The 14,392-nt window shown below is 37.9% G+C and overlaps 1 protein-coding gene across 1 annotated transcript; it reads right to left on the bottom strand.

Moving 5' to 3' along the window:
- Window positions 1-98: 98 nt before the first annotated feature.
- Window positions 99-12,096, bottom strand: LOC127633521 (kelch domain-containing protein 1-like). Its single transcript, XM_052112687.1, has 13 exons — window positions 11,846-12,096; window positions 11,586-11,656; window positions 11,147-11,264; window positions 10,151-10,263; window positions 6,936-7,020; window positions 6,753-6,851; window positions 6,546-6,620; window positions 6,309-6,367; window positions 3,749-3,861; window positions 3,587-3,659; window positions 2,995-3,079; window positions 1,598-1,677; window positions 99-1,373 (listed from the first exon to the last, which is right to left on the bottom strand). The coding sequence occupies exons 1-13, from the start codon at window positions 11,960-11,962 to the stop codon at window positions 1,232-1,234; spliced, it is 1,230 nt and encodes a 409-aa protein (XP_051968647.1). The 5' UTR covers window positions 11,963-12,096; the 3' UTR covers window positions 99-1,231.
- Window positions 12,097-14,392: the final 2,296 nt, after the last annotated feature.

Here is a 14,392-nt window from a genome sequence, read left to right as displayed (position 1 = left end):
TGCTTTCTTATGCTGTAATGATAATGTCAGTCATCTAAAATAGTGGGTCAGAAAGGGTCTTAAAGTAGAAGTGTGTAATTTCTGCACCACCAAACAGAATTACAAAAGTTATCACCATTTTCAAACAGATTTCAGAACACTCCACCCGTCTTTTTTTACTTGTATAAACAGATACAGATTCCACCCCAAACTCACACAATTGGTCAATGTTGCTGTGTTGGGCTGGACGGGCCACTCAAACAAAGAGAGGAAGCTATTTATAATACCACAAAGTCACAGAATTACAGATTTAGGTTAGCCCAATATATATATATGTAATAATATAAATAATATATTATATTAATAATAATATAAATAATATATATATATATTCATTATAAACAGTCACCCAGTGACTGGTTTAAATAGGTAAAACCATATTACATATATGTGAAAAGAACTGAAAACACATTCTGTACATACTGACAAAAAAAGAATGCAGTTTGTCTTTACTATACAGTGGTGAGAAAAAGTATGTGAACCCTTTGGAATTACCTGCATTTATATATATATATATTTCTTGAAAATGATAAATGTCTTAAAATCTGGTTTGATCTTCATCCAAGTTACAATACTGATTAAAAAGTTTTTCAAGATGTCCTACAGGATAATGTCTGCGTGTCTGTGCACCACAGTTGGGTGATGCAGCAGGACAATGTCCCTAAACATAAAAGTAAATCCACTACCTTCAAAAGGCGTTCAAAAAATAAAAATCCAACTTTTGACCCAGTCAGAGCCCAGACCTTAACCCAATAGAGATGCTGTGGAATGACCTCAAGAGAGCTGTTCACACTAGACATCATAAGAATATGGATAAGCTGAAGCAGTTCTGTAAGGAACAACGGTTTAAAATTCCTTCCGAACATTATGCAGGTCTAATCCGCAGGTAACTGAAACTCGGTTGAGGTCATTGCTGCTAAAGGAGAATTGACCAGTTATTAAATTCAAGGGTTTGCTTACTTTTTCCACAGCACTGTGAATGTTTAATGGGATGTGTTCAATAAAGACATGAAATATTATAATTGTTTGTGTGTTGTTAGCCTAAGCACATTGTGTTGGTCTATATTTGTGAATTTGATGAAGATTAGACCACATTTTATGACCAGTTAAAGAAGTTGATTTGTTTTATTGTGGAATTCCTGGACAAAAATATACTTAAATCCATCTTAAAACAAGGATCGCCAATCTTATCTTATGAAACTGCATCTATATTTTGATTATTTGCCCTGAAGTATGATATCCTCTTGCCAATTGTCTTCTGAAGTTTGGCTGGTAACCAAGACACTTGCTCTTGGACAGAAAACGTATGTTTCCCCATGCAGTCTTCACATAATCTACAAAGGACATGCCAAATATTTAGCAAATAAAATATTTTATCACTTAAGAACACTTACAATTACCTTTTATATATTTATAAAGGGTTTGTATTATATTATTATAATTATAAACAACAACAACAACAAATCTTTAAGGTTTTTAAGGGTGTTGAAATGTTTCCCAAACAAGAAAATGATTTTATGAACTGTTTGGTGCAGTGTGTATTTCAGCTTGCTTTTACCTTGACAGGGAATATGGTTGGGTCTGAAACACCAACACGTCTCCACATTGACTTTGAGATGGAGATCTGAGCGCCACGACCTACAGAGGGAGAATTGATGTATTGTAGGTTACAGGAATCTTCAGGGTTGAATACACATTAAGCTATATGCATCTGTGGCATGCTGACTGTTACCACAGACAATAATTTATTTAATTGTAAAAATGCATTAGTTATACACTAACAATGGAACTTTGTGGGGAAAGTGTAAAAGCATACTGAACAATTATAATGAAGTGTACATTATAAAGTGCATTTCTGTACAGACTTTTTCTATTTTAACAAACTGAGATGTGAGTTCTTTTTTATGGTAATAGTGAAAATAGAGTTTTTCTGTTTGAGCTTATTACAGGGCGCTCTTGAATACTTGATACTGATTGGTCAATTGCGCCATCTAGCGGTCTGATATTGCTGAGTAACAACCGCACACCTGGGAATTAAGACTTATCAGAATGGTCATCTGGGTATTGCGAGTCATCTTTCCTGCTTCTCGGAACACTGCGATATCTACAAGTAAGCTAATTAAATAATTTCAACTCAAATCAATGTTTCTTGTCCATTTATTTATTTATTTGGCAATTAGTCTTATAATAGGCTGCATAATGAGGATTCAGATGGTTATTTTTACAAAATAAACACCAACAAACTGGGGGTGGATTTTTCAGTTGTTCAGTGATTTTGTTCTTCTCACATAATTACATCATTTCAACACAGATCAATATTTTATGTCCATTTATTTATTTATTTGGATAGAAACTTTGTAACAAGTGGGATAATGCACAGTCAGCCTGTTGTTATCGCAATCTAAACCCCTTTAAGGTGATAACCATGTCAGGGTTTTTTTTTGCCATAACAACTGGCTGACTGTACATTAACCCCCAATTAATTTACATTTAATTTGTATGAACTTTTATTTATGGTAGGTGCTGTGCTTGATAACATGAACTTTTAGTGCATCTGCTTTGGCTGTGACTCAAAGATCACAATCAAACAATGGTCAAACTCTTGATGGTCTTGAATGAAGTCTGCATCTCTCGAGAGCTCTCAGTTAATGTGTCACATGATTGTTGAGTCCATAAGTACAGATCTATTCATCATCTGTTCATCTGGGGGTATCTAAGGTTACATTTGGTATGTGCAGTTTTATTAGTTTCAGCCCTGCTTGATCTGCATACATCACTTTTTTGTAACATACTCTTGAGTCTGACTCTGAAACATACGCTTACTGTTTTTCACCCCGCTCAGAGCTCAATTCAGAGTCTGTGAATATTCTAGTCATAAATACTGTAAATCACCATGTTTATGAAAGCTGCTGTGCATTTCACAAATAAAAGCCTTTTCTTGTAAATTGCACATACCGAATCCATTAAAAAGATGAAGGTCTGGCTTCCTCCAAAAACAACTACATCACCATCCCTCCCCTTGTCAGCAGAATGCCATAACCTAAGGACAGAGATGGGGGACACTCATTGAAAAAGTCATGAAAAAGCTGGAAATATCGGGGAATTTTAACATGATGTTTTCCAGGCCTGGAAAAGTAATGGAAATTATTACACTCTTAAAAGTCATAGGAATTTCTATAATAAATATAAATTTTTCTGGTTATGCAAAACATTAAAAATGACTCTTGGGAAGAGTAAAATGTACTCTCAAGCCATAGTAACGCCCTTTTTTGTGTGCGAATTGTTCTTTGAAGATGGTTCTTTTCAATTAATCAGTTGAACCAATTCACAATTTGGTCAGATGAATTCATTCACAAATCGCTCTAAATGTAAATAATTTTTAAAAATACTTAAACAGTTATCGTAATTTGCAAATGGCTGAAAAAGCAATGGAAAGGTATTAGAAGTTCAGTGCTCAAAAATGGTAGCTCTGTGTATACCACCAAATCTCCTCCGTCCCTTAAGATTACACATAGAAAACACTGTATTACTGTACACAGTATTCTACCTGGGTTTATCTTTGTGTGCATGGTCTCTCTCTCTCCATTCTCTTGTTATAGTGTCAAATTCCCACCCATCACCTAGACAAAAGAAATTTGGAAAGTTAGCAAAAACTGTCATGGTAATTTTTGGATATTTATGTTTCTAAACCCTTGACCTATAAACTTACTTAGCACCTCCCCAGATAAACCGAGGCCTCCAAACAGGAACAGCGTGTGGTCTGAGACAGCCGTGAGCGTGTGAAGAGTACGGCCCCGTGGAAGAGAACCAGCCTGATGGTCACTGGGTTCAAGAAGAGAACTACTTATTTCTGATTTAAACTTCCAGTCAAAAGCTTGGATACACCTAAGTATTCTTATTATGACACTTTTAGGATAAAAGTATTTAAACAATAAACCAACACAAATGGGAGTATGAGAATTATGTAGTGACCAAAATATTTTAAACAAATTAAAACCATCAATTATTTTAGCTTCTTAAAAGTAGGCTGGATTACAGTTCTGCACACTTTGGGTATTTTCTAAACCAACATCATGAGATACCACCAGGAAAAGCTTTTCAATAAGTCTTAAAAGAGTTCCCATGTATGTTGGGCACTAGTGGGCTGCTCTTCCTTCACTATCCAGCCCAACTCATGCATCAGCATTATTTACTGTATTTTTATCTTCAAAACTCATTTCAAGCACTTCAGCATAAGCCTTTATATCAAAAGGTTTTTAAGATAATGACAAACATTTCTGTGACATGTGTTTAAACCTTTGACTGGTAATGTACAACGTACATTCATTAACAGTTAGAGCTGATTAATAATTCAGCTGAACAGTCCCATGACATTAGGCATAGTACATTTAAAGTTGACCCATCAATACTTTTTCCTCATCGTCTTAATCTTAAATGTTTAACTAAATGTTTTGCATATTCACGATCATGTATCTAAAAGAAATCAGAGCCAGCAGAACCTACAGCTGAAATCATCCTCACTCGAAGCTACAGAGCTGACCTTTTAAATGACTTATTTAAATGTCTCTTGAGTGTGTGCTCTTTAAACCACGCATGTACCTGTCTGAAGCTGTAGTTGTCACTGCATTGTTTTGCATTAGTTTCCAGTTTTGTGCGTATGGCATGTGCAGGTCCACAATAGCTTTTTATAGTATCTATGCTAATTTGCAAAGTCATGACAGCACCTAAAGACCTCTACATAAATATCATAACACATCTCTGAGGATAATATAAGGTATTCAGTTGTCGTAGGACAATAATAAAAGTCAATCATCGCTATTCCTATTGTTCAAGGGTTTTGAAAACCCCCTAACCCCCTAAAGCTCATGGGTTTAAAAACGTAAGTTTGTTGAGAAGTTTGCTAATACTTCCCTGCTATCGAACTTGTGATTTTTGTCTGGTAAATGATAAAACGGGTGAAAAAATCCCATAGAATTACACTAAAGGAGGGACCACAACCATAGGGAAATATCAGCGATATTTGGGGGTTGTTTCTTAGGCCAGTAAGTATCATCTAGCAACCAACCAGCACACCATAGACAAGTGGTAACCTACAATTTGCCTCCAGCTTAATACAAGACTAAAGAAATCGTATTTGATTTCCGAAGGAAGACAAACTAAATAGTGCCAGTAAACATCCAGAGGGTGGGCAATGAAACTGTGAAGTCATACAAATACCTGTGTGTCTACCTAAATAATAAACTGGACTGGTCTGATAATACAGATTATTTATACAAGAACGGTCAGTAGTATCCACCTCCTGGGATGGTTGAGATCCTTTGGTGTGTCTCGGATATTGCTAAAGACTTTTTATGATACCGTGGTAGCATCTTTCATTTTGTAAGCTTTTTGTTTGTTGAGGTAGAGGGATTTTGGAGAGAGACAAAAAAGGCTTAATTAATTGATCAGGAAGTGTAGTTCTGTCCTGGGGTGTCCTCTGCCCGTCATAGATGAAATAGGACAGAAAAGGATGGTCAAGAAGTTGTCTTCCATCATAAACAATAACTCTCACCCCCTCCGTGAGGCAGTGTGGCCTCTGGTTGTCACGTTCAGTGAAAGGGTTATTCATCCATTCTGCTCAAAAGAGCATCATAGAAAGTATTTTCTTCCGTCTGACTGTATAATCAATATCACACATGATTGGCTTGACTACTGTGCAATAGTTTTATGGTATAGTGCTGATGTTGGTGCAATATTGTCTGTTAGTTTTGTTCTTTTTATATTTTTATCACATAGGATGTGCTGCTGTAACGTGTGGATTGTCCCTTAGGAGGATCAATCAAGTTTATCAAATCAAAATCACATTTTTGTTGCAATTGTCAGCTGTTTCTACCTGATCTAACCCTTATATACCTAACGTATTGAGGTTAATTTGGTGATGTGAAATAATAGTTTTGACTTGAATAAAGACACACGCAGATCGAGACACACCCTTTGAACACCTTAAGAACTGCATAGCAAAGCCCTGGCAACCATCCACAACAACCTGCCACTGTGGTAGCATGTTTTGCATGGACAAGTGTCACTCGTTTGTTATTAAGTAAATATAAAAATCATATATAAGTTTGTTTTAAATAATGTGGCAAGAGTACTGATAAGACATTATATTTAGTCTCCTACAGCAGACACACTTCCTTGTTGTGTAGGAACTACTGTGTGCTTAAAGAGCAGCTTGTGCAGATTTTTGTTTGCTCTTTTTAATTAAACTTGGGGGAAAAAACAGCACTTACATTTGCGTCCATGTCCACGTTACTAGATCTAAACAATGAATGTCTATCGTCGGCCTTTCCTGGAATAACAAAAAGGATTTTCAGTATCCTAAGAGGAAAAATCAATGCATATAGATTTTCAATATCTCATAATAGCCAGTGCTTATAAAAAACATATTTTGAAAAGCAACTGAAAATATTGTTATTAGAATGATTAGGTTTTAACATTTATGTGTAGACTGAATAGTTTCTGCTCACCAGACCACCACATATATAGCCCTTATGGCCTAAAGTAGTACTGGCATGGGATGCCCGGGGCTCTGGAGGCTGACCCTGCAACAAGAGGATCCAGACAGCAGGAAATAAAAATAATGTATACTATCATCTATTAATAGTAATGACTAAGATTAGAGAACACTAGCCCATGTTTAGCTTTGTTTGCTAATCAGACAGTATCTCTTTTACCTGAGTTTGTGGTTCAGTCCATGTGGCTGACTCAGGTTCAAACATATGTACTTCTTTATTCCAACCCCAAAACTGGAACAATTCTGACCCAACTGTTGTCTGTAAAGAGAAGTCTAAAAAAAGTTAATTTCTTCTGTACAACAACTGTAAATTTACATTTATTTGCAAGAACCTTTTGCTCACCCAGGAAGTCTCATCAATGATGAAGCTTTTGGAGTTGTTGACCTCTCGAAGTGTTTTGGACCCATATCCACCAAAATAGATAAGCCTATGAATGACATCAACTGTTGTAAAGCTGGTACATCAAAGTAACTATTTGCTTACACTTACATCGATCTGCTACAATATTAAAACCACCTGGCTAATATTGTTTAGGTCCCGCTAGTGCCGCCAAAACAGCACCAACCCGCATACTTCTCACCACAATTGTGGTTATCCGAGTTACTGTAAACTTTGACTGTAGACTGGCTGAAGCTCCTGACCTGTATCTACATGATTTTATGCACTGCACTGCTGCCACATGATTGGCTGATTAGATAATCACATGGATGATTGTTGGTGTCAGATGAGATGGTATGAATATTTCTGTAACTGCTGATCTCCAGTGATTTTCACACACAACAGTCTCTAAACTTTACTCAGAATGGTGCCAAAACCAAAAAACATGCAGTGAGCGGCAGTTCTGCAGATGGAAATGGCTTGTTGATGAGAGAGGTCAACAGAAAATGACCAGAGTGATTCAAAATGACAAAGTCTACAGTAACACAGATAACCACTCTGTACAATTGCGGTGAGAAGACTATCATCTAAGAATGCTATTCTGAGATGTGGGTTGACGGCACAAGGGGGACCTACACAATATTAGGCAGGTGGTTTTAATATTGTGGTTGATCGGTGTATTTATCTTGTAATAGACATAAAGCAGCAACAATATAACATTTACACAAATCATTCTAATTAATTGAATAAACAAGTTACAGGCATTCTCCTTTAACTTCAATTTGGTTTTGTTTCTGTTCACAATGTAAAAATGTAAAATGTAAAAACTTCTGAATCTGTATAGATATCTGTATAGAAAATGCACAAAAAATAAATGAAACTTAAGGGATTAAAGTTAACACAGAAATTAATATTGTCATAATTTATTCACCCTCATGTTGATTCTAACTCATATTACTTTCTTTCTTCAGTGGAACACAGGAACAAGGAGGCAGAATGAGGCTTCAGTCAGCCTGATCAATTTCATTTAGCCTGATCTCATAAATGTTACATGACCATGGCAAAAAATGTACAAAACAAAATGACATGCTTTGTTACACATTCTGCAGCAGTTTCCCATTGAAATGTCCAGTGGGGGGTGCCAATAAAGTGATATATTAAGCCAGTGAAATTGTATCATAATCAGACGAGGTTTATAAGGTGAATATTAGATGGAGGATTAAACAAGAAAAAAACTTACCTCCCTAACATAAACTTTACCTTAAACCTAACCAATATTGCCCTAACAGCAAATGAGAAGTAAATAAACAGACACCCTTACCCTTAACCAACACCTAAACCTAATCGATAGTGTCCTAAAAGCAAATGTGACATGAAAAGCAAATTTTCTGGAGCAACCACATCATTTCATGTTGCTTCTAAGACACTTTCATCTCACATGTTACCCTACGTACTTTGACTGGTCTCGAACCGCATACTTCCAGGTATAAATAGAGGGTATTATGACTCTATCAGGTGAGATACCGTGGAAGCTAATCACATTGGTATAAGTGTGTAAATGTAGATCCATCTGTAATACAGGTATTCAAAATGATAATTTTTCAAATGATGCGTGTTTCGATATCATAATATCAGTGTGCGAGTAATAGAGTGAAAAATAATTGTTTATAAAATCATAATCAGCCATTGTCGTGATTTGTGTGAAAGTGAATAAAACGCACAGTTGTTGTAATGCCTCTAATATTATTTTCAGCAGGAAACTATGCCGAATCTTAGATTGCAGCATGAAAAAGTACATTTGCAAATATTTTGTCATAGTAATGTTCATTCCATGAGACTAGGTTGATTCCATTGTATAGAAAAAGATGCAATGAAAATGAATGGTGACTGAGACTAGCATACTGCCTAACAGCTCCTTTTGTGTTCCACTGAAGAAAGCCATAGGGGTTTGGATCATCATGAGGGTGAGTAAATTATGACAGAATTTTCAATTTTGGGTGAACTGAAATGATAGAATTTATAGATTTACTAGCTGAATAGATGAAAACAAATATCAATTAGGAAAATATTGCTTACAGTGTAGGGCTGGGCACATGTAAAATATATAATTGTGATAATTGCTTTAAATATATTGTGATATCCAATTACGTGATCAACCCCCATGCCGAGGGTAGGTGAATATTTTTGCTTTTTTGCTTTATTGATTTAAAAATGTAATTAATTGGGGACCTGGGTAGCTCAGTGAGTAAAGGCGCTGACTACCACCCCTCAAGTCGCGAGTTCGAATCCAGGGCATGCTGAGTGACTCCAGCCAGGTCTGCTGAGCAACCAAATTGGCACGGTTGCTAGGGTGGGTAGAGTCACGTTGTGTTAACCTCCTCGCAGTCGCTATAATAAGGTTCTCGCTCTCGGTGGGGCGCGTGGTGAGTTGTGCATGGATGCCACGTAGAATAGTGTGAAGCCTCCACGTGTGCTAGGTCTCCGTGGTAACACGCTCAACAAGCCACGAGATAAGATGCACGGATTGACTGTCTCAGACACAGAGGCAACTGAGATTCATCCTCCACCACCCAGATTGAGGCGAGTCACTACGCCTCCATGAGGACTTAGGACATGATTCTTGCAAACAGTTTTCAGACGAATGAAACGGAGAAAAAAAAAAAGAGTGAAAAGTCTTTACATGTGCCTGTCCACGAGACATGCTCGTGCTGCACGCCTCTAAACAAACAGCGAATCAGACACAAGCATCGATGGCTTTTCTTTTGTCTGTTATTAAAATTATAATAAAGTGTGTTTTTTCAAGCACATATCTTTGTGACTAACAGCATTTCTTGTCATGTGTCACTCTGAGATGTCTTTTAGGACGCCCGCCTGTTGCGGGTAGATGAGCAAAATGATCCACGCATGAAATACATTTGGACGAGGAACTTGCTAACTGGATTCAACCTCATCGTATTTGGCAGGTGGCGGGTACTAGTTTCACACCCTGGCCACTGTTTAATATATTTGGTGACTTCCCAGATCCAAGGTTTTGCCATTTCCCGATATTGTCGTTCATCGTCTGTTCACAATCGGCATTGGTATCTTTGTAAGGCCTTGTTGCTATCCGATTACATCATCATATCGCCCAGCCCTATAACAGTGTGCACATGCGCTACTACGACCTTGTTTTTCCCTACCTGTTTCTATAGACCCAGCAGGAATGTCTGACCCTGGGAGAGGGTGTCACTCCAATTGTATCTGTTACTTTTCTCCAGCTGTATTCCCCATCCGACAGGTCAACACAATACACCTGTCATAACATACCACCAGTAAAAAGGGCTTAGCCAGAAGCAGTGAGATTTTTATTAGCTGCCAGAAACTGAACCAAAACTTGTTTTTCACATGTTTCTCAGTTTTCTACAGGATATTTGGCAGATCACATTTTAATTCATGGCAGATGTGCCTGAAATTTTGAGACATTGGAGGATCTAAAAAGCTGGAATAGCTGGAATAAGTGTTTTGTATGAAGGGAAGTGTGCAATGGCACATCATGTCTTTGTTCTCTCTGTATATCAGTGGCAGACAAGCAAGAAATCATTCTCCAAAAATAAGTTTCCCTTTAACAGAAGCTTTGTTCAGCCATATTTGCCTAAAGTAAAAAGCCATGAATAACACTATATCCAACTTCCTACAGTGTATTAAGAGTAAATACTATTTGTGGTTCATATATATATTTGCAAAGCAAAATATCTCTCAGATGAGCACACCCTTTGGAAAACATTGGCTTAAACCTGCCTAAGAATGCATGCTGGTCTTAGCTGGTCTTCCAGTCAGGCCAAGCTGGTGTTCAGCTGGTTTCCCATCCTTACCAGCTGAAAAGTGCAAAAACAACTCTCTAAACTGTCAGAAAAGCCAGTCTTACAAGGGTTGTTGACCAGCTAAGATCAGCAAACCATAGTTAGGCTGCAGTTTGTTTTCTAGGTCATAGGTCATTTTTCAAAGTGCTCTCTGACTGTAAAATAAGGGTATGTACAGCAGAAGTCACATTCTCCAATGCATTTCTTTCAATAGAGAAATGTATCATGAATAACTCTTGGAGTTGTCCTGGACAAACTTGTTAATCTGCCTATGTCGATGTACTTGCTGATCTAGATATGCTGCTATGTGATGTTATCATTGCTAAGGCAGCTTACAAGGTTGCTGTGGCCATTGCTGTCACATCCCCCAAAAATGTAAAGCACACTGTGGAGATATGCACCACAAGTCTCTGAAAGATCAGGAGGAACCTCTCCGCCCATATGCCTCCGAGACCTGCCGCACACACACATACACAAATAAAAACTTAAGAGACAATCTTATTTAGATATCTTGTTTTGGGTTGACAATGGTACAGCTGAGAAACTCTACCTGATTCCTTGTTAAACTGAATAACTGCTGTCAAAAGAGCAATGTACAGCAGGTAGAATACACATAACAGAAAAACTCTGCATTTAATGAAAGTGCATTTTGCAGAAGGGATACCTATATAGGGATGTCAGCTATTCAGGAAATGCCATACCTGGGTCAACCAAATTATACTCAAGCTGCTGAAAGAAAAAACATGAACATTTTCTCTCTTTCTTCTTTTCTTACCAGACTCCACTCTCCATGTCATACAGCCAGATCTCATTACTGGGCAGAAATGTTTCTTTTCCATCCACACACTACAAAGTGCAAATAATTAACGTTGCAGAACATCAAAACATCAGTTCATTTTCTTACAAACTGTGTCTTCAAATTAAATAAAGACAAGATAAATGTTTACTACTCCCCCAAAACTCAGTTTGCACTTCATAAAAGACTATTCAGACAACAATTTAATAAATCCAGCATCTATTTTCAATGTTTCTCACCTGGCATCCACCCCAGACGTACAGCGTGTGTCCCTCCAGGAAGGATACGTGGTCGCTCCGCGGTGGAACCGGCAAGAGCTGCGCTGTGACAATCGACGGTTCGTCTGCACTTTCCATTGCTTGCGCCGTTCAACTACTGCGCTCCTGCACCAGAGCGCGCAGATACATCTACTCCAGTGTGTACAGTGACCGCAGGGCTAGATATGCAAACAGGAAACAGAAGACACTGAGTAGAATTTAGGGCTGGACTCGAAAAGTATAATGCTTTGCCTGAGAGAGACAGAGGTGTTGAAAACATGCGTGATACATCAGTGAGGCACGTGCGGCATTAGTAATAATTACATTCCACAACCAGACCCTGGAGCAGTGATGTTAGGCGGTGTCTCAAAATCTAACGAGCTGCCTACCTAGACAGAGTTTGGGCATCATAGACGCTTTCAGAGGCAGTTGATGCCCAAACACTCAAAAACGCGTTTGATGTGAATGGCCCCAGTTTGCGCTATTAAGCGCGTTTTTGCGTCCGTTCACGCTGTTTTTCAATTGTTTTTGTAAATGTGCACTAGACGGACGCTAGCTTTTGACGGTTTCTAGCATCCTGTAGATTATTCTGCGTCTTGCGCAGGAGCTCCGCGTTTAAGACGCCATGTTTAGTAATAATAATATAAAATATATTAAAAACGCGTCTAAAGACAAATGCGATCTGCTCATTTGAGACGCTGCGTTTAGCATTTTAGCACAAGGACGCATTCGGTATTTATGGCTATGCAAATATGATGCCCTTATACCTAAAATACTGCACGCGCCAGCACTGACACCTTATGCGTCAGAGAAACTAGCGCGCAGCCATCTTGAAAATCTTGTCTTGGAACTTCCGTTCTAGCGGTTCTATATAGTGTTGATATATGGTGTTGATGTCAAAGTGTAATTAGCTAGTGAAGTGGATTTACTGGTTGTAGAGTTGTCAAAAGCTATCATGAGTATTTTAAAGTGTTCACGGGGTGTCATAACAACTGGAAGCAGTGCAGAGAGATTTTAAAACAAGAGTACTTCATTCATAAAGACACAAGCACCTACCTTCACGCTGTGGACATGATGTGCCTCTGTGCTCATTAAACTCCAAGAGACAACACAAAGTCATTAAAAATACCTCTGTACAACACCTTTGTCCACTTATGTCATTCACCCACCGCGTTATAGTTATGGAAACCAGATTATTTAGGGTTAGCACACACACACACACACAAAAACACGTTGGTGTGGCTATCATTATGAGGACTCGCCATAGACATAATGATTTTTGTACTGTACGGACTAAAGGTTAACCCCTAAACCTAACCCTCACAAAAAACGTTCTGCATTTTTACATTTTAAAATGTAAACCACATTAATTGCATAATACCCATAATTGTAAATAACATAAAATGTAATTAACAGTTTGCAACATAATATGTTATCAGAGATTTATGAAACATGCTAAAATGTAAATACTGGCTTCTCTGAAAACAATGCTACAGCCAGTATATTCTACTTTGAAATGTCCGTTCTGGGCCAGAATTTCTGTTTGTATTTTGGCCTGTGATCCCGCCCACTGCCCAATTCCCCATTTTCTGCTATCTTGCAGAAAAATACTTTCTGTGCTCACACATGTAATCCATTTTGATAGACTCTCCTTAATATCTTCAATACAAAAAGGAAGTTTGATGACAAACTTGGGAAGAGGCAGGAATGAATAAGGTCTTTACAAGGCCTAAAATGCCGTCTAGGTAGGCAACTCACTAGTTTGTTAAACACAGCCTTCATCATTGCTCCAGGACCTTGTTGTGGAATGTTATTATTATTGCTGTTTTAAAGCTGCCATGATGCGAATGAATTTGGAGTGTTTTTTCACTGCATATACAGCACAAATAAAGGTAAACAAATAAAAAAAAATTTTGTTGTTGAAAAGGCAACTAAAATTAAACAGGTTTTGGTTTATGAAACTGGAAGACTTGTGGTAAGGAACAGATGAAAACATATTTTAAAGAGATAGTTCACCCAAAAATGAAAATTCTGTGAAAATCTTTCCATGAAAATGTATAGCATTTTGAAACTTTGTTACTCTACGACCATGCGCTACATGGACAACTTTCATTGTCGCGCACCATCTCCGAGTTTATAGCACAGTCCCTTGCTGGAAGCGTTTACATACACGCGTCCTCCTGTGAATGTTGACAGGGAGAATAAGGTGGTGGATGCTGTGACTAGGCCCCTCCCTGGTAGTTGGGGACCCCTGTAGCCACAGGCCCCAGTGCATTAAAGTGGCGATATGCAAGAAAAAATTAGAATCCTCAAAAAACACCACTGGAGATGTTTACTATTATGCTGCCTTTTTGTGCTTTGTGGAGCTTCAAAGATTTGGTTACCATTCACTTGCACTGTATGGACCTACATATCTGAGATATTCTTTTAAAAATGTTAATTTGTGTACAGCAGAGGAAGAAAAATGTCAAGCATCTGGGATGGCATGAGGGTGAGAGAATTTTCAATTTTTGGTGAACTAACCTTTTA

Source organism: Xyrauchen texanus, chromosome 40 (assembly GCF_025860055.1).
Source record: "Xyrauchen texanus isolate HMW12.3.18 chromosome 40, RBS_HiC_50CHRs, whole genome shotgun sequence".
Classification (NCBI taxonomy): domain Eukaryota; kingdom Metazoa; phylum Chordata; class Actinopteri; order Cypriniformes; family Catostomidae; genus Xyrauchen; species Xyrauchen texanus.
The sequence above is the reverse complement of the archived record's forward strand: the minus strand, read 5'-3'. Positions and strand labels throughout refer to the sequence as shown.